General features: G+C 51.3%; 1 protein-coding gene across 1 annotated transcript in view; it reads left to right on the top strand.

Annotated features, from left to right (window-relative positions):
* PAX5 (paired box 5) overlaps window positions 1-19,803 on the top strand; it is a 177,734-nt gene that overhangs the window by 123,822 nt on the left and 34,109 nt on the right. The window contains exon 8 of the mRNA XM_007197009.1: window positions 11,215-11,316. Within this exon, the coding sequence (XP_007197071.1) occupies window positions 11,215-11,316 (102 nt within the window). The remainder of the gene's footprint in view (window positions 1-11,214; window positions 11,317-19,803) is intronic.

Raw genomic sequence — 19,803 nt, 5'->3', positions numbered from 1 at the left:
TGTCATATCAGTTTCTCAGATAAGAGATGCACATAATCATGCTGGAGAGTCAGAAGTTCACCCTCCTCCAATGACAGCACCCAGGTTCATCTCCGTGAACCAGCATCCCTGAACCTCGACCGCTGCAGTGGCGAAGGCTCTGGAGGTCTGTAAGCAGGCAGCTTGCCCTCTGCCAAGCACCCCAGGCTGCTGAGGTTTGGGCTTCTTATGTCGGATTATATTGTTTTCCCGTCTCCATCCTTGCTGCTCACCTGTCACTTCTCCTAACATCAGTTTGCCTGGCTCTAGAAGTCTCTCTCTCTCTTCTTATTTTGCTGTTTTCAATCTGCTGGCAGCTGGGAAACCAAGCCACTAGGCTCGTTGGAACTGTGTGCAGATGAGGACCTGACCTGCCAGAGCTGGTGCCCAGGGGGCCTCTAGGGACAGGCTTTGTGCCCACCTTTTGGCTACTCACAGCCAGATTGTCAGGACTGAGGTTCCCTGATGGCACATTTCGGATGGGTGGGACTTCACTGCATTTTCTGTCCGTGCAGGGCTGGGTGCTGGCATGGGGGAGGCCTGGTGGGACCGTAAGCTGTGGATGTGTGACTTGGCCAAGATGCTCCTGGCATCATGATGTTGTCCTTGAAAGCGAGGAGTTCCCGCCATGACAGCTCTGGCCCAGGAGCTGCTGAGGTGGGAGCAGGGGGGAGGGGGGGGAGTGTGCCCCTTGTGCATCCTAGATTCATTATTACCTCCCCTTCAAGACTGTCAGTGAGCCCCTTGGGGCACAGACAGTGTCTGATTCTTAAGAAAAAGTTAATTTTAAATCAGAAAGTTAATTTTGAATAAAAAGTAATACATGCATGTGGTTAAATATTTAAACCATACAGAAAAATATAAAATGAAAAATAGTTCTCCTTTCCCCAACCTCAGCCCTCCCATCTGTAATCCCTCACCCCAAAGTTAACCGTGTCTTGTGTATACTTCCAGTAACATTTTTATGCATCTATCAGCAGATAGATTTATCCACTTTTTACTGGCCCAAATAAAATCACACTGTGCACAGTGCTCTTCTGCACTTTGCTTTATTCACTCAATAATGTATCTTGGAGCTCTTTCCACAGTCTGCACACTCAAATCTGCCTCATTGTTTTTCAGAAGTGTGCAATATTCCATCACAAGGAAGTATCATAATTTATTTAATCCAGACATTATGATAGACACTTGGATTGTCTCCCTCCCTCCCCACCTTCCCTCCTTCCTTCCCATTAAATATAAATCTTGGTGTACTTTTCTGTGTGTTTCCATAGGTAAAGTCCTAGAAGTAGAATTGCAGGTCAAAAGGAGGTGTGTTTTGTTTTTTGCAATTCACCTATTGAAGAAGAATAATGAGGGGAGGGGGGCGGTAAAGGTATGGACTCTGGCATCAGTTGGCCTCAGTTTGCCTCCAAGTGCCACCATCTTATCTGCAAATTAGGGATTATAAAGGTTTATATCTCCCAGGGTGGCTGTGACACTTAAATGAGATCATACATACAAGCACTTCGAATGGTGCCTGGCGCATGGTAAGAGCTGAATAAACAATCATTGTTATTGTTGTGGATATTATTATTACTGTTATTATCATCTCCAGGTCCTCTGGTGCTAGAACTCAGTAGGGATCAGATAATGCATGAATGAATGAGTGAACAAATGAATGAGTGAAGACCTGAGCTAGCCCACAGTGGCCCTTGCTGTCCTCTTGCTGTAAATACTGGCTTCCGTCTCTCCCTGGAGCAGCACCTGTCCTGGCAGGGACGCCCGGAGCCATGAGCGTGGCAGAGCCACTTTGCAGTCTTGCTCACTAGAACCCTGCCTTTGTTGGTTTATTACGTTGGATCAACAGTTGCTAGTTGAGGAAGATCATGTCATAAATGTACATGGAAATATTGACTGAGCCCCAGTATCTGCTCTAAAATGCCAGGCAGATGAAATTCAAACATTTTCTTGAAATTGAAACACAGTTGTTGGAGTCCGGAAGTTCCCAGTGATTCCAGGGGAGTAGATGAGGTCGGTTGGAATGAAGGAATGGGGAGGCTTGAGGCTGCAAAGTAAACAGAGCCCTGATGAATGAATTCTCAGAGTTGTCTTCCCTGCTTGACAAATCCAGATTAGATCTTTAGCCAGGGCAATTAGAGGAGGGCTAGTCAGAATTAGTTGAAAGTGGGGATTAAGTAATTTGGGGGAAAGAAATTGAGGGTTATTATTTTTAAGTAAATAACACCACCTAAACTAATGGCTGATAAACCTGTCATTAGGAGCCGGCCAGGTCTGCTTTAATGACTGGATAGGCCCGTCTGCAATTAGCACGTCCATTGTGTGCAGGCAATTGGGCTACTCCCTCATTGCCAGCCTCTCCCCTCTAGGTGAAACACTCTCCCTGCACCCACCAGCTCACACACCCTTTGCTTGTGGCAGGTCTGAACAAAGGGAGACTCCGGAGCAGCCCCTCTTCAAACTGTCACACATTTCAAACGCCAGCTGGAAAGAACGAGCCTGGTGGCATACGCACTTCGTGTACACACACGCCGGGGGTTTGTGCAGCAGGATTAATCCCCTTCCTAGATCCTGGGTGTTGGGTTGTTCCTCTTTCCCTCTCCTATGGCGGCAATTGTTTACTGTCACCTGCTTTGGTGTTGGTTGAAAATCTTCAACTCAACTCACTCAGGGTTTGTTGGCTTTTTCCTATAACGAGTGTCAAAGTATAATTTTTAAAAAATTAAGAACATAGCTCATGTACAAATATAGAATGAACACATGAAGATTTTACTCAACTCGTATTAATGAGCGAACCTATAAAAAGATAAAAGTGGTTCCAAGAACATTTGAGGAACAGGGTTTATATTGTCCATGGAGAAAGGCATTTTTAAAAAATGTTGGAATAAAATTGCTAGATTAGATACAAAATTGGTTAATGCCCTATAGGGCAATAAACCCAAACCTTTGGGGTTATCTTTTCTACTTGATAGAAATCTACACATTAATGTGTAACTTCCCTATTTCTAGGCTCTAATCAAACAGTAAAGAATCATCAAACACAGGCATATTCTCTTAGAAATATGATCCTTGGGTGTGCCTGTTAAATAGTGCCCCATGACATTGAAAGGCTATGCTTCCCACCTGTATGACCTTTTCTTTTTAAGTTTTCATAATGTTTCTTAACATGCAAAAGGCTTTCTCATGGTTCTGTGACTCTGAGGAAGTGTTTTCTGAGAAAATGTTGTAGAAGTAGAAGTGTCTGCAGTTCTGGTTAAATTATTGAACCAAGATAGAACCAGAAGCGTTGGCTTCAGAGCCCTCACTGAGTTCCTGCGCGATTCCAAGTTGTCCTTCAGGGTGAGCTGAGCGGTTTGGTGGCTGGATGCCGGGGCTCTGGAAGAGCAGCCTTGACAAGCCATCCAGACAGACTGTAGGGCAGGGACAGGGCAGGGGGCTGAGAGGAGGTTGCCAGGAAACAGAGTGAAGGGAAGAACAGTCTGACCTGGCAGGTCGGGCCAGGGAGGAGAGGGCACTGAGGCAATGGAGAGTCAGGAGGGGCTTGGGGACTGACTGGGCTTGAGGGAGAACGGGTGTCTTGGAAGCTGGCATGGCTGGGAGGCTGGGGCTGTCCCTTCACCCCTCTCCCCGAAACAAGGAAGATGGCAGGCGGTTAGGATGGGCGCAGGGAGCTGGCTGTGGTTGTGCCCCAGTTTCTCAGCAGTCACCTCCTGCAGTGCTTTTCCTCCATCCCCTGGCCTGTTCTGCCCTGCACGGTGGTTACCTGTTTCGTAGTTACCTGGACACCCAGGCAGGGCTCATGTCCTTAAAAGGCCTGGCAGCTGGTGAAGCTGGTGGGGGTGATGGTGTGGGGAGGTTCAGACAGGATTCGAGAGCTTTGAGGATAGGAAAGGTTGAGAATTGGCTGTCTGAGGGCTAAACATGGGCTTTGGATAAGTTTTCTTTGGCCCTCAGTGTACATTTTAGAAACTGGATTTGAGTTAACATTCACATAGACAGGCGATTCCCAAATGAAATGAAACCAGCTTCTTCTGAAAACTAGCCACAGCCGAGTAGGACCTGCTTTCCGGGCCAGGTGCCTGTTCGCCCTTGTGGACACTTGGTGAGGAGGCCATGGCAGTAAAGTGCAGGTCAACAGCCGCCGTCTCCTGCCGTAAGTTCCTTTCCTGAAGACAGAAACAAGACTGATGCTTACCCTCCTTTCACTAGGATTTAATCCAGGGGCCCCAGGGTACCTGATGCTTCAGGCAGGAGTGCTGAGGCTAGCTGGGGAGGAACTTCCATCTCTATAGCAGCTGGCCCAGCCTCCATTTCCAATAACACAGGGGTAAAATGAGGCCTCTGACCTATAGAATGTTGGAGCAGAAAAAACCCTTAGAGGCCATCTGTTCCCACTGCTTGAGTGTTCTGATGGGAAAACTAAGGCCCAGAGAGGTGGTAGAACTTACCTGAGGTCACACAGCAAGTCACCATTGCCCCAGCCTGGGGTGTGCAGGCTTCCTGGGCATTAAGAGTCTCCAGTGGATATGATCGCCAGTTTGGAAGGGACTTAGCCTTCCCCAGCCAGCTCTGCCATATTCCCTTAGAGCTTGGGCTTTGTGGGTGGAGACCACCCTCCTCTGGCCAGAACCTCCAACCCAGGGCTGTCAAGGCTGGCAGACCTGCTCCGGCCATTGAACCATCACCACCATCCTGCTCCCATCTTGTTCACAATAATTCATGCCTCCTCAGTGGCTCGCTTTCTTCTTTCTCTCGCTCACACACAGTCAGGCAGATAGAGGGGGAGTTTGGTTGGTGCCCTGCGGTATTCAGAATGAAGGGTTTGCACACTGTCAGGGTAATGAATTCTGTAAGGGTTTGAAGTGAGGGGATGGGAGGATCTCCATGTCATGTGTCTGGGAGTGACAACCCCCAGTGGTTAATTACTGCCACACGATGAGAATGGAGCTGGTAGCAAAATGAGATAAGTTCATTATGAGCTAAATTTGAAGTTAATTGGATTCAGATTTCCCCCCATTAGTGTACATAGAGAGAGCCTACCTAGAAATGGCCTGTATGAAAAAGAAAAAGTTGCATCCGAGCAAAAAAACAGATAAATCAGGCCTAGTTATCTTGTGGAGTTCATGATGAAGGGCTTTCTGAGATGTTGATGAGATGGGAACCAAAGTTTCTTTCAGATGGGAGAACCAATGTCTTTTGATTAGTTTCACCTTTGCAGACGTTTTCTGAGCACCTACTGTGTGCCCGGCCAGTGCAGGGAAGGGAGGGATGTGAGCAGCTCTTGCTGTCTGGGGACCTCCAGTTTACGGGCAGGAAAAGGGCAAGCGCCCAGTGTACTGGGGGAGTGTGAGGAATCTGGTGCCAGAATGCCTAAGTTTGGATATGGCTCCATTTCTTACTAGCTGTGAGACCTTGGGCAGGTACCTAACCTCTTTGTGTTTTAGTTCCACATCTGTAAAATGGGGATAATAGTAGGACTTACCTTACAGAGTTTCTGAGCATTAAATGGGTTAATATCTACAAAACACAGTGAACAGTGTTTGGAATGCTGCCTAGTGTTAGAACAGTGCCTGGCATATAGTAAGTGCTGCAAAAATGTTGGCGATCATGATTATCAGCTGTACGACCTTGGGCACATCAACTGCTTGAGGCCTTCATTTCCTCATCTGTAGAGTGGGGAAAATAATAGCACCCACATTCTAGGGTTGTTGTGAGTGTTGACTGAGATAAGGCATGTAAAGTACTGGCCCAGGGCCTGGCTCATAGGAACCTCTAAGGAAGTTGTTGCTCTGTTGGTTGACTAGTCACCAAAGTGGCCCAGATTCAAGGCAAGGGGACATAGACCCCCTTCCCTCTATGAGAAGGCTAGCAAAGAAGACATGTTTTGCGGACATGTTTTAATACTGTCACAGCAAGCACCACATTGTTTTGCTCCCAATAAAAACGCTCTTTTTCCAATTACAAAAGGAAGACTGAAGCTCAGATGATTGTATTACTTGCCAAAGGTCAGACGGCTGGGAAGTGGTGGTGCTAAGTTTGCACCCAGACCTGTGTGATTCCAAATTCCACACCCCCTGCCAGGCCCAGGAGTCCAGATTTGGCTCTGGAGGCAACTGGGGGCCTGTATGAGAGTTGAGCAGGTGAAGGTGGCTTCGTGCCCCCTGGAGCCTGACACCCTCTGCACTGGCTTGAGCGTCTCCTCCCTCGGGATGGGTCTGGCCTCCAGAGGCCACTTCCTCCACCAGTGTCAGATGTGGCTAAGCCAGCCCTGCGCCCCCTCCCCTTCACTCGTTTGTATTTTGAGCATTCCAAACTCACGCACCTCCAGGGCCAACAGTCTACTTTTGTCCCTTCCCTACCATCATCCCTCCGTGGTTTTCCAAAGTTAGTCATTTGGAACCTGAACTTGAAGTTTTCTAAGGGTTCTGACCTGGGATTGTGTGGAGGACAGCAACCTGCTGCAAAGGTGCGGGGAGACCAGAGTTCAGTTCCTGGCTTCCATCGCCTGTGCCAGGCGCGGCCCTCCGGCTTCTCGTTCTTCTGCACAGCTGCACAGCATCCCAGTGTGTGTGCGCACCACAGTTTATTCACCCGGTTCTCTAGGCTTGGGCCTTAGGTCGTTTCCAGTACTTTGTAGTTACGAATAGTGCTGCAGTGACTAACCCGTGTGTATGCATTTGTGTATTGCTGAAGGCGTATGTATGTTCAGGGTAAATCCCTAGAAGTGAGATTGCTTGTTGGAAGGGTAAACGCTTGTGCAGTTTTGTTAGATGTTGCCAAATCCCCCTCCACATGGGGTTGTACAATTTTGCATTTAATTTGCATTTCTAGTATTATGAGTAAACTGAACGTCTTTTCAATTTGTTTGTCATTTTACATATATATATATTTTTTTTTTTTTGGTGAGTTTTATGTTCATGAATTTTGCGCATTTTTCTACAGGATTTTTGTTCTTTTCCCTTTGATTCTTATATGCTCTTGATATATCGGGATAGTAGCCGTTTATCTACGGTATATGCTGCAAATAATTTCTTCCAGTCCGCCATTTATCATTTGACTTTGCTTATTTTGTTTTTACCAGGCAAGAGATTTTTGGTCTGTTTTATTAAGTAATCCATTTTATCAATCTTTTCTTTTATTGTATATTTTTTCCTTAAAGATAATTTTATTTGGTTTCAGAAACAGTTTAATAGTATGTCCTTCCTACATTTTTGGTGTCAAATGACTTTTTCTTTTTCAAGATGATGGTGATGATAGATGGCAAGAATAAAAAATAACAGTGCTATTGAGATATACTTCACATACCATACAATTCACCCATATGAGGTGTACAATTCAATGACTTTTAGTGCACTCACAAAGTCATGCAACCATCACCATGACCAATTTTAGAACATTGCACCCCCCCCAAAAAAAAGACCTCATATCCATTAGCAGTTCCTCCCTTCCCCCTGTTTCCCACCCCCAGACTAAGGCAACCACTAATCTACTTTTTGTCTCCATAGATTTGCCTATTCTGGACATTTTATATTAATAGAATCATACAATATGTGGTCTTTTGTGGCTGGCTTCTTTCACTTAGCGTAATGATTTCAAGTTCATCCATGTTGTAGCATGTATCAGTACTTCATTCCTTTTTATTGCCAAATATTCCATTGTATGGATACACCATATTTTCTTTATCCATTCATCAGTTGATGGATACTCGAATTGTTTCTGCTTTTTGGCTACTATGAATAATGCTGCTTTAAGCATACGTGTACATGTTTTGTGTGGACATATGTTTTTGTTTCTCTTGGAGTGAATTACTGGGTCACATGGTAACTCTATGTTTAACTTTTTGAGGAACTTCCAGACTTTTCTAAAGTGGCTGCACCATTTTATATTCCCACCAGCAGTGTATAAGGGTTCCAATTTTCCACATCTTTCCCAATGCTGTCAAAATCTGTCTTTTTGATTATAGCCATTCTAATGGGTATGAAGTGGTGTTTCATTGTGGTTTTGATTTGCATTTCCCTGATAGCGAATTGGCCATTTTTGTATATCTTCTTTAGATGGGATCAGGGTTTTAAAGCATATGTAACAGCGGCAGAAACCGTTGAGGTTCAGATGTGACCAAAAGAACAGCCCCTGTTGAAGAAAGAACCAAATCCCAGGAGACTGGAGAGCTGGATTCCAGTCCCAGCCTTGCCTCAAATCAGTGGAGTGTCACGGGCAAGTCCCTTCCCTTCTCAGGAGCCTCTTATCCATCTCAGGCAGATGGGGGGGTGTGGACCTCGTGCGGCTTGGCCCCAGGAGCCCCCTGCACCAGGCAGCCTCCTATCAGGATAATGCCTGCATCTTTCAGGAGGCAGATCTGGCCTCCTGCTGGTGTGGTTCTGGCTCCCACCTCAACACATATATCACAAAAACCGTGTAGTTGAATTTCCTTCTGCATGAGGGAGCCAGTAAGCCATGGTGACGCTGTGGCCTGAAGGCAGGGCTCAGCCTGCTGTCCCAGCTGAGAGTCGGGTGGACAGAAGCACAGCCAGGTGCCTGTGCAAGGCAGTGGAGTGGACTGGCTAAACATATGGTCTTTGCCACTGGATTGCTTGGGTTCAAACCCTGGCCCTTACTGTGCAGCCCTGGACAAATTACTTGACCTTTCTCCATCTCATTATCCTGTAAAGTGGGGTAAGTATCGGTACCTTACCTCATAGGGTTGTTGAGGGTTAAATGAGTTAATGATTTAAAAGACGGAGAATAGAGCCTGGTGTTTACAATTTCTGTGTAAGCGTTTGTGGTTTGTTGTTGTCATCAGGGTGTTTGTGGTTTGAGTCTGGGGCCGGGGCCGAGTGGGTGCGGGTCGGTGGGGAAGCCGACCCATTAGAGCAGCCCCAGCCTGCGCTCTCTCTACACGTTTCACAGTCTGGCCCCTGGCACCACGATCTTGCACCGAGTATTCTGACACCTGTGCTCACTCTGCTTCCTGAGACATCTTTTCAGTGGCCCTTGGGTCACCAAATCTCTGTAGCAAGTGTGGAGAAGACTGTGTTGGGCCTGGGTGCTCCCCCAACCCCCAACAGGATGCTGCTTAAGATAGAGGTGGCTCCTGGGCTGATGTTAGGAAACATGGGCAGACGTACCTGGGCCAGTTGCTCCCCTCTCCCTGCCGTGGGTCTCAGTTTTTCCGTCTGCAAAATGGCACAGGGGTTGGTCAAGGAGAGCTCTGCCAGCCCTTGACCCCATAATACTCCCCAGATGGAGGGGAGTATTATGGCCTCCAGAGAGTTCCTGCTTCTCTAGCAGGGCCACGCCTTTTGTTCACTTAAACGTTTGTAGGCCTCTGCCATTGCAGCTTTAGGGTACAAAGACTTGATCCTGGAGCTTAGACTGTGCAGAAAGGAGCTGCCGTGGAGGGCTGTGGTTGCTGGGTCAGAAGAAGGAGGGGATGCGGGGGGGCCAGGAGGGGGCAAGCCTCTTGAAATCACCATGTAAGTGTGGTCAGTTCTGTCAACCCCACTTTTCTGTCTGATCTCAGCTCTCATGGGGAGTCACGTGCAGTTCGGGGGGCGATCAGGACTCCGGGAGGTAAACCCTGGGGCACCTGCTGTGCTGCAGCAATGCCGCGTGTGAAGAGACACGAGCCATGCTTGTCACAAGCCAGATGCCCAGTCCAAAGCCAGGGAGGTGCTGAGCAGAGGGAGGGGGCCGGGGGCCTGCTGTCGAGCAGCTGCCTTGTACTCTGTAAGGGTCCGGAAGACAAGCAGAACCTGTGAAACGAGGCAGCCTCTGGGCTCTGGCTGGACAGTCTTTGAGTGACTGGCACTGGAAGGGCTGTTATTTCATATGGGGGACCGTTTATAGGCTCATACCACACGCTGCCTTGGATTCTCTGGGGGGCATTGGTCAGAGATGGTCCCTCCTCTTGGGCCACCTGCTAGCGGTGCTGGAGCTCAAAGTTGTCTACCTGTGTCCTGCTGGTAGCACCCCACTGGACCCTAGGGGAGGCTCCTGGGCCCCAGCCTGGCTCTGCGGGGTCAGGGGCTGGTCCCCCACACCGCTGGACCTCTTCTGGCCTTCCCGGTCCTCAGTGTCCACATGCAGAAGAGGTCAAGGTTCCGCCCTCTCTCCCTCCCTCATCCCAAGGCCACCTGATTTCCCACCCATTTCCCAGGATGGCTGACAGCAGGGGCATCCCTTTCTTTTAGGGGCAACTGCCAATTCCGCCCACCAGGGTAGGGTCTCGTCCTCAGAGCTCAGCAGGTAATCACTGAGCAGTCCCGTCTCCCAGGGTCTGGGTTGCTGGTCTGTGCGTGAGCGCCTTGGTACATACGTGTGACTGGCAGCGTTTGAAGAGCTGTAGCCCCGCTCTTTCCCTGAGCGGCAAACCTCAGTGGCGCTTCCCTTACAGAGTTCTACCACTTCGGGGTTTTCTTCCACACAGCCTGGAACCCAGACCCCTTGGCTGCTGCATTCATTCACACATTTATTCATGAAGACCTACTATAGGTGCTAAGCCCTGTGGTGGAGGCAGGTGTTCTGGGTGCTGAACGAGGGGTCACCCCTGCCCTCAGGAGCTGACAGCCTGCAACGAGGTGGACATGTGCCCACTGGATGTCTGCCTCCGAGGGCTGAGGCCGTAACCTCCATGTCCCAGAGTCCAGAACAGTGTCTGGTGTCAGGAGGTGCTTCCTGCACCATCACTGAATGAATGACAAGCTCTAAGCCCAAAGAGGAAAAGTTCAGTGAGGACCAGATACGGGTCTGAGGCAGGCAGAGCCCCGCCCACTGTCAAGGAAGAGGAGGAGGGAGGCGGTTGAGCTGGTCTTTGAAGGAGGCTGGTGTTGGGCCGTGTGCAGAGGGCACAGCAGAAGAAAAGGTGTGGGATGGAGAAGTCCAAGCCCTACTTGGGGAGTAGAGAGCAAGGGGAGCTGGTCAGAGCTCCAGTTTCCCAGGGATGTGGCAGAGCCATCCCTGCTTCCTGCTGAGTGGAGCCTGGGCGGCTGGAGGGGTGGGTAAGCGCGCGTGTGTGTGTGTGTGTGTGTGTGTGTGTGTGTGCATGTGCGCGCGCGTGCATGCACATGCACGTGGACTGGGGGCACATTGGTGTTAAGCATCCAGACGTGACAAATGTGCAGATGTCCAGGGAGCTGTGGACATGAGCAGCTGGCCGTGGAGATGCTCACCCTGTGATTTGTTGCTTTGATTCCTCAGGCCGCGACTTGGCGAGCACGACCCTCCCCGGGTACCCTCCGCATGTCCCCCCCGCCGGACAGGGCAGCTACTCAGCGCCGACACTGACAGGGATGGTGCCTGGTGAGTTTGCACTCTCTGCGTCTCTGTAGCAGGCGACGTTCGGGGTTCCGGGGGGCATCCCCGCAAACAGCCCAGATGACCTCTCTGCTTCTGAGAAGTGGACCTGAATAAATGAGGCAGAGGTCTGCACTCTCGGCCTCTTTCTCTGCAGCTGGGTTGGCAGTGGGGCTGGACCAGCAAGCGGCAGCACCTGGGAGGACATCAGAGAGAGGGGGGCCCTTGACTGTCGCTCAAACACCCCTCACTGGCTACACAGGGAGCCTGAACACGGAGGGGGATGGGACCTGGCCGAAGGTCAGAGAGGGGCCGGGACGTGCCTAAGTCACCCATCAAGTAGGAGGCTGAGCCACGACTAGAAGCCATGACCCAGCGTGAACCACCCTTAGACCAGGCAGCAGGGCCCCTGCTCTGGAGCCACCTCCACACTGCAGGGGCAGTGTCCCCCGACCCATGGACTGGGGAGTCTGCAGGCCAAGGGGACGTGCCCATCTGGTGCCCATACCCCTCCTTCTAGCCCACCCAGGGGTCCTGCCCAAACAGCCCTAAGCCTCTTCCAGCCCCCTCCCAGCCCACGTCACAGACACGTGCACCCCAGGGCCTGAGGACCGACTCTTCGCGACGGTGTGGACAGAGCTTGGACGTGAAGGCTGGGCGTCCACACCTGCGTTCGAGGCCGGGGTGAGGATGAGTGGGCTGGGCATGGGAAAGGAAGCTAGGCAGACCAGAGCTCGGGCGGGCTTTCCCCACGCAGCCAGAGCCCGGCGCAGGCGCCAGGGAGTCCCAGAATTCTAAATTCGCTCCTGGCCTTCCAGGTTATTACGAAGATGTATTTAACAAGGTAGGAGGACAGAGCATATTTCACTTAACGGTTTGTTAGCTTGATTTATGACTTTTAAATATGAGACATATGGAAAATGGCCTCCGTGCGTACTCTTGCCCTGGGCCTTGCCAACGCTGGGGAGGCTTGCCAGGTTCACGCCTGCAAAGCCTTTGCCTTTTCTGCCGCCAGGATGGGCCGTGGCAGAGCACAGGGAGACACCATGCTCAGGGCAAGCAGAGGCGGTGGGACACATGCCCTCCTGCCCCCGACCCCACCCCCACTCATCTCTCAGCCCTCAGCAAGTTAGGGCAGCCTTAGGAGATGGATCCTGCCCCTCGCGTCTGTGGAGCCCTTTGTCAAGTGCAGAGTGCTTGCCCAGGAGCCCTTTGGTGTTACAACCTTGTGAGGTGGGCAGGGTCCGAGGGTCAGAAGGAGACTGAGACTCAGAGAAGTTAGGGAACTGCCCAAGGCTGCAGAGCTTGGTGGTGGGAGATCTTGAATCTGGGTCTTCTGCCCTCCAGTTCAGCACTCCTGTCCTCTGCCATCGTGTACGTTCAGTCTGTCAATGCACGCTTTCAGTGATAGCAGAGGGGGAGGCGGCAGCCCTGGGCCCTGTCCCGAGAGCACATTGGCAGGTGAAGCCGACGCCACCCGGCTGGCCCTGCTGGCTCCCTGCTGCCAACCCCAAAGAGGCCGAGTTCAGAGGAGCAGCTGAACTTTCCCGAGATTATCCAGACAGAGCCTGCCCTCCAGCCCCTAGGATTCTTCCAGCTCTAATTACCAGGCTCAGGATACAAACGGCTGGGGGCCTGGCAGAGCCCCCAGTGGGAACCGATGCCCATTAACAGTGGCAGCAGGAATCACAGGCCTGCACAAGGGTACAGTCTAACCAAACCTGCCGGCAGCAGCTGGACTGGGGCAGCCACAGGGGCCAGCCGGGTGGTGTGGTCCCCTGGGACTCTGCAGAGAGGGAGGGTGCACAGTGAGGAGGAAGGAAGACAAGCATTTTGGCGGGGGAGCCCCACGTCTCCCTCCTCCCCCTTTTCCTTCTCTCTCTGCTTTCTCTTCTCATGCAGCTCAGCACTCCTTCAGTGCCAGACCCGGCGTCAGGGCTGGGACCCCACGCTCAGCAGGCAGGTCCTCAGTTCCTGTTCCTCAATGTCCAAACCAGCATCACATCTCTGGGACTCTGTCTCCAAAATCATTTTCAAACTCATTCTTAGAAGGCTTCATGGGGCAGTGCTGGCCCGCATGCATGGTCTTTGCTGGAACTGCCCAGAGTCGGCCCACGGCAGAGACGGCCCACCTTTCAGCAGAGCAGGTCCCGGGCCTGGCACTCAAGCATCACCATAGTCTGGCCTCAACTTGCCTTTCTGGCCAACTCTCCCAGCCCGTCCCCCTCCCTGACCGCTCGCTGGTCCCCAGCAGGCCTCTCAGACCGGTCAGTGTCCCTCCTTATTCTGTGTCTCTGGCTTAGACCACCTCCTGCCTCAGCCTGTTGGGATCCAGCTTCACCTCCAGGGCAGGGCATAAGCATCACCGCCCCTGATGCCTCTGGTGAGGCCCTGCTCTGGGGACAATGCTGTACATTTGTATGTTATGCCACGTGGACCAGTTAGCTTTGCCACCAGGAGGTGAGCTCACTGAGGCCAGGCCTCTGCCTTAGTCGTCCTCTGCACCCCTCATAGCCCATAACAGGGAATAGGTACTTTTTTGTGAGTGTTGGCTGAGGGCAGGAGGGAGGGAAAATTAACATTGACCCGCATATGAGTTTCCTGTGGCTGCTTTAACAAATCAGCACAAACTCGGTGGCTTAAAACGATAGAGAAATTTCTCTCACAGTCCTGGGGCCCAGAAGGCTGAAATCAGTATCACCGGGCCAAAATCAAGGTGTGGGCAGGGCTGTACTCGCTCTGGAGGCCCCAGGGAAAGACCCGTTCCTTTCCTCTGCTACCTTCCTGCGGCTCCTGGCGTTCTTTGGCTTGTGGCTGCATCATTCCAGTCTGCAACTCTCTGCCCCATCTTCACATCACTTCTGTGTGTGTGTGTGTGTGTGTGTGTGTGTGTGTGTGTGTGTGTGTATCAAGTCTCCCTCAAGCTCTCTCTTGTAAGGATACACGTGACTGTATTTAGGGCCCACCCAGATAATGTGGGGTAATCTTCCGATTTCAAGATCCTTGACTTAATCACATCTACAAGGACCCCTCCCCCCACTTTTTTTGGTCGTATTCGTAATGTGCCCTGGTTCTAGGGATTAGAATGTGGATATACCACAACCTGTTTCAGGGTTTCAACTTTGTAGTTGTTCAGATTTCTGATTCATAACCCCTGGGGCTTCTGGATCTGGGAGGCATTCATTCAATTGTGACTGCAGGCGATACCATTTCTAGACCCCCAAGGGCATGTTGGCAGTGTTTGGAGAAACAAGCTGAGCAAGGTTTTAGGCGAATCGTTTATCCTGCTTTTGTATCTCTGAGGCCGTTACACAGCGACGGTCTGTTTCGCTATATGGAACAGTCCCCCCTCCTCGCCTGGCAGTGAATCCCGAGGGAAACTGAAATCTTCTGAGCTGTTTTTCCTACCCTAGGTTTTGGGAAACATTTGGCTGGCCCCGCTTCCATTTATAAAGGAGGCTTCCATGGATAAGGTCTGCTTTTAGGACAAGTTGAGGAGGGATTACGTCCAGGGAACACTTGGGCAGTTGAACTTTGGGGCCTGGAAAAATCGTACATTTTTCTGTACTGCCAGCTTGGTGGCTTGGACTCTTGTTTATTTCGAATTTGACTCTGCCATCAGGGGTTGTCTGCCCTTTCTGGTTCCAGGGTGTTTTCACACCCGCAAAACAGGGCTACTTGGTTTTCTCTGGCGTTGGTAGATTCAGTTCCTGTGGCTCTGCCAACCCCGCGTAGCCCTTTGCTTCGTCGATTAAAGCAAGCGCAGCACATCACGTCAGCTCAGAGTGGAGACAGTTTTCAGGTTTTATCTTCATCAAATGCCAAAAGTTTTGCACCAAAGATTCCATAGTGTCTTGAGCAGTATAACTAGTTGATTCCCGCCTGAAGATATTTGCACAACCTAACGGATATCGACATGGCATTTGAAACTCTTAAAAATTCTAGGCTGGGGGAAAGAAGGGGGCATTCACTGCCCTTTGGCTTCAGTGAGTCTAAGAAGGAAAGTAACCAACTGTCTTTGAGATGAACCTGGGCGCCACCATGTATCCTTTACTGGACTCCTCTTTGGGGGCTTCAGGCCAGAGTGCCAGGAAATCCTGTCGTGTTTGCCTTCCCTGCGCTGCAGCAGACAAGCAGCTGTTTGATGGGAGGCCCTAGAAGGAGCCTGGCGGGCTACTCTGCCCTGGGCGCCCTACTTGCCATGGATTGGTGTACATCACTTCTAGATGCCATTCAGTTAAATTGCTCAATCAACTGATGGCTTTCTTGAAGAAGTGGGAGGTGAGGGTGAGGGTGGAGCAGACCCCTGAGGCCAGTGAGGCCGTCTGGGCAGGCACAGGGCCCCGGATTCCAGCGGGAGGAATGACGGCACCTGCTCCCCTCACACGGGCAGTTTCCTCTGCTTAGCGCGCTCAGCCCCCTCTGCTGCTGCCGCTGCCGCCGACTGGCCCAGCCTACCTGCCTCCCTGTCACCCCCGCGGTATCACCTCCTCAGAGGGGCCTTCCCCATCACCAAATATGTGTTAGTTTCCTCTTGCTTCTGTGATGAGTTACCACAAACTAGTGACTAAAAACAACGATAATTTCTCATTTTACGGCTCTGGAGGTCGGGAATCCAAAGTGGGTCTCCCTGGGCTGAATGCCAGGTGTGCCTTCTGGAGGCCCCAGGGGAGAATTGTTTCCTTGCCTTTCCCAGCCTGTAGATCCTCTGCATCCCTTGCTTTGGGGCCTCACGTTGGGCTGAGTCTTGATCGTGCCTCCATATTCCAGGTTTGCTCTCTCCTGGCCCCCTCTTCCCGTTAGAAAGACCCTTGTTGTTTTATTGGACTCACCTGCTTAATCCCGGATAATCTCCATATCTTCAGGTCAGCTACCTTAATTCCCCCTTTGCCATATAACCTACCACGATCCTGGGTTCCAGGGATTAGGATGTAGACATCTCTGGGGGATGGCGGTGTTATTCTGCCCGCCACACCATCTGAACCAGAACCCCATCACGCCCCTCTCAAAGCATCCTGTTCTTTTCATTTGTGATACTAAGCACAATGGAAGGGATTTAATTAGCGGTTTACTCCTTCCTCATCCAGTTTCCTCTCAGGTCTATGCAGTACAGAAGGGTCATACAGCACACAAGGTTCTGTCTGTTTTGTTCGCCGCTGTGTCCCTGGTTCCTGGCAGAGTGCCTGGCCCATAGTAGCACTCAGGCAACAGTAGATGAGATACAAAAGGTGGTGGAGAGGGGTGGTGATGGCGATGAGGGCTGGGCTGCCAGGGAGAGCTCAGCCCAGTGCTGGAACACTGCAGCCAAGGAGGCTGGGCTGCCCGAGGGCCCGCACTGGCAGCCACGTGGTGCAGCAGGGAGACTGAGTGGTTAAGAGCATGGGCTCTGGAGCCAGACTGCCTGGTTTTGAGTCACCGTCCTGCTTCTTACTAGCTGTGTGACGTGGGGCAAGTTACGTAACTTCTCTAGACCCTAGTTTCCTCCTCATCTATAAAATGGGAATGATGATGATAATGAGAATGAGATGTACATGTAAATGATGTACAGTTGACTCTCTGTATCTGTGGGTTCTGCATCCATGGGTTCAACCAACCATGGATAGAAAATACTTGGAAAAAATTTCCAGAAAGTTCCACAAAGCAAAACTTGAATAGTGTCAGCAACTATTTACATAGCACTTATATTGGAGTAGGTGTTACAAGTAATCAAGAGATGATTTAAAGTATACAAGAGGATGTGTGTAGGTTATATGCAAATATTACATCATTTTATAGAACAAACTTGAGCATCTGTGGATTTTGGTATCCGAGGGGGTCCTGGAACCAATCCCTGGCAGATACTGAGGGACGGCTGTAATAAATGTAAAAACTCTTAGAACTTTGCCTGGCACGTATTAAGTGCAATGTAAGCATTAATTATTATTATTATTCATGATTGCTGTTATTTATGCAGGGGTCTGAGCTGGGTGCGGTGGTAAGGAGAGAAGCCTAGCACGCATGCCTAAAGCTGGCCTGGCCCAGCTGGCATCAGATCAAGAGCTCTCCAGCAGAGCCCACAGCCCATGGATCCCATGGATCAATGGGAGATCCAGTTAGAGAAGAATCCAGTCACAAACAAGAGCATTGCCAAGCAGGAGTAGGGCAGACTCTGAGTGCCAGGCCTGGAGAAAACGGAGAGGCACCTGGGGTTGGTCCAGTTGAGAAAGGTGTCCTGGTAAAGAGGGCCATGAGCTGGGCTGTAACCGGAGTATCCTTGGCCGTCTGAAGAAGAGGGTGGGGCAGGGGGCTGAGAGTGGGTCCCACCAGCGACTGGAGGGGGTTCACGTGGGCAGGAGCATGGCCCAGCCAGCCCAGCTGGGTAAGTGGGGTTGACAGGAAGGGGAGATGGTTGAGGAGGAGGCCGGGGGCCAACAAGGCTAGGATCTGAACTTGTCAACTTTGGAGACCAAGCAGACATCCTGGTGAGGTGCTCTGCAGACAGGTGGTGAAGCAGATCAGGAGCACAGGGGCAAAGTCTGCCCAGAGAGAGACGTGGAATTGTCCCAAGAGAAGTAGGGGTCCCGTGGAAGGAGTGTGGCTTCGGCACTGATTAGCTGTGGGACTATGCATGAGCTCTGTGACCTCTCTGAGCTGCCCTGCCTGCTGTTTTGGAGGAGCATTTGAAATGAAGGTTTGCAGTTACTGAGGCACCAGCCGTGTCAGGTAGAAAGGGTACTGTCTGGAGGGGAGGAGAGGAGGGCTTCTTTTGTCTGTCTGTAGCAAGCCCCTCCCTGACTGAGCATTGCTCGCTCTGTGAAAGGCCTCTTGAGGGGTGGGGGCCCGGCACCAGGCGGGGAGGCAGAAGCTTGGATTCTGGCCGAGCTCAGCCAGGGCCTCACCGTGTGGTCTGACATGCCATTTCCACTCTCTGGGCCTCGCTCAGCCTGTAGAGCAGGGACCATACACTCTGCACAGTTCCATAGGCATGGCCGGGACCCATGGATGGGAGTCAGAGGGACACCTTCTTCAGCCTTGTATAGAGACCCTTCTCCAAAATTAGAACTGAAGGTATGGGAATGGGCAGGCTTGGGAGGGGCCAGCAGAAGCCAGGGAGGACTTGGCAGAGGGGCTGGAGCATCAGGTAGGAGACTGGATCAGTGCTTTGTCCCCAAGTGCCTCCCCTGGCCCAAGCATTAGAGTGTTTGCTTAGGGGATGAATGGCCTTTGTTTTTAGGTCTTAATTCCCCCTGACCAGGGCTCCTGCTGGTCCTGTGGCCTGGGCACTTTCCAAGCTCCCTCCACACCTTTCCAAGCCCGCCCTGGGCTCGAGGTGCACACCTGTTGCTCATTCCTGACTCTTTGCTGCCCTCTAGTGGTCTCCAGTCACTCTGCCACACCGGGAACGTAGACCCCAAGGAATGATAGGCACAGCTAGGATGAAATGGCAGGTGGCCATTCATTTGTCCATTCATTCATTCTCAGACAGTTCCTGAGAGACACTGGGTGCCCGTTCTGGGCTAGGTGTGGTGTTACAGACACAGCCCCTGCCCTCAGGGAGCTCAAAGTCCAGTTAGGGAGACAGATATAAAAAAAAATCATCCCTGCATGCTGTGTTTAGAGCTAAAATCTAGGAATGTGCTGAGGAAATAAAGGAGAGAGACTGCTAGGTCTGCTGGGGCAATGGGGCGGAGTGGGGGAAATCAGGGAAGGCTTCCCCGAGAAGGTCATTTGAGCTGCACATTGAAGGGTGAGTTTGTCAGTCTGAGAAGTTGGAGGGGCATTGCTGGGTGAGGGACTATGTGTAAGAAGACCCAGAGCCTTACCCCTGGAAACCTCTGTGGCACGAAATGCTGCAAACAGCAGCCTTGACAGATGGCAGGCTTGGCCCAGGAAGATCTGGACCTGAGTCAGAGGCAAGGCTGCTGTGCCTTCGTAGAATGGAGAATGAGGGGTTTGGAGTGGCCTGATCTGGACAGTGCATGTGACTAAAGCCCCATGTGAACACTGCATTGAAGTGACACTGGGACTGGGGAGAAACTCCACGTGGGCTTTATGAGTGCTTTGCCGCATTGGGGAAGAAAAGAATTGCAAAAGCAAAGGCTCAGAGATGGAAAGCACGCTGGGGCATGAAGGTCCTACTGGAACTTAGGAGGCTTGGGTTTTGATTCCAGCTGCCAGACACTCACAGTGTGACCTTGGGATGTGGTCTTGGGACTTCCTGCTTTCTCTTAAAACAGGAGGCAGGGGGTGAGAAGATTGAATTAGATGCTCCGTAGGGGGCTTTCTGGTCCTGCCACACAAGGGCTTCTAAATCTGTGATGTCCCTGCCTGCTGGTATCACCCCTCAGCTGAACTGGAGGGCTCCCGAGCCTTGCCACCTCTGTTTGACGTGGGCAGCAATTTCCCTTCCAGTTTCCATTCAGCTCTGGGGCTGGGACATGCTAACGCAATGGCCCCTGGGCTATCATATATAATTGGGTAATCACTTCCAAGGAGTGGAGCTGAAGGAAGGGT

This window comes from Balaenoptera acutorostrata, chromosome 6 (genome assembly GCF_949987535.1).
Source record: "Balaenoptera acutorostrata chromosome 6, mBalAcu1.1, whole genome shotgun sequence".
NCBI classification, from domain to species: Eukaryota; Metazoa; Chordata; class Mammalia; order Artiodactyla; family Balaenopteridae; genus Balaenoptera; species Balaenoptera acutorostrata.
Note: the sequence above shows the minus strand (reverse complement) of the source record. Positions and strands in the feature narration are given on the sequence as shown.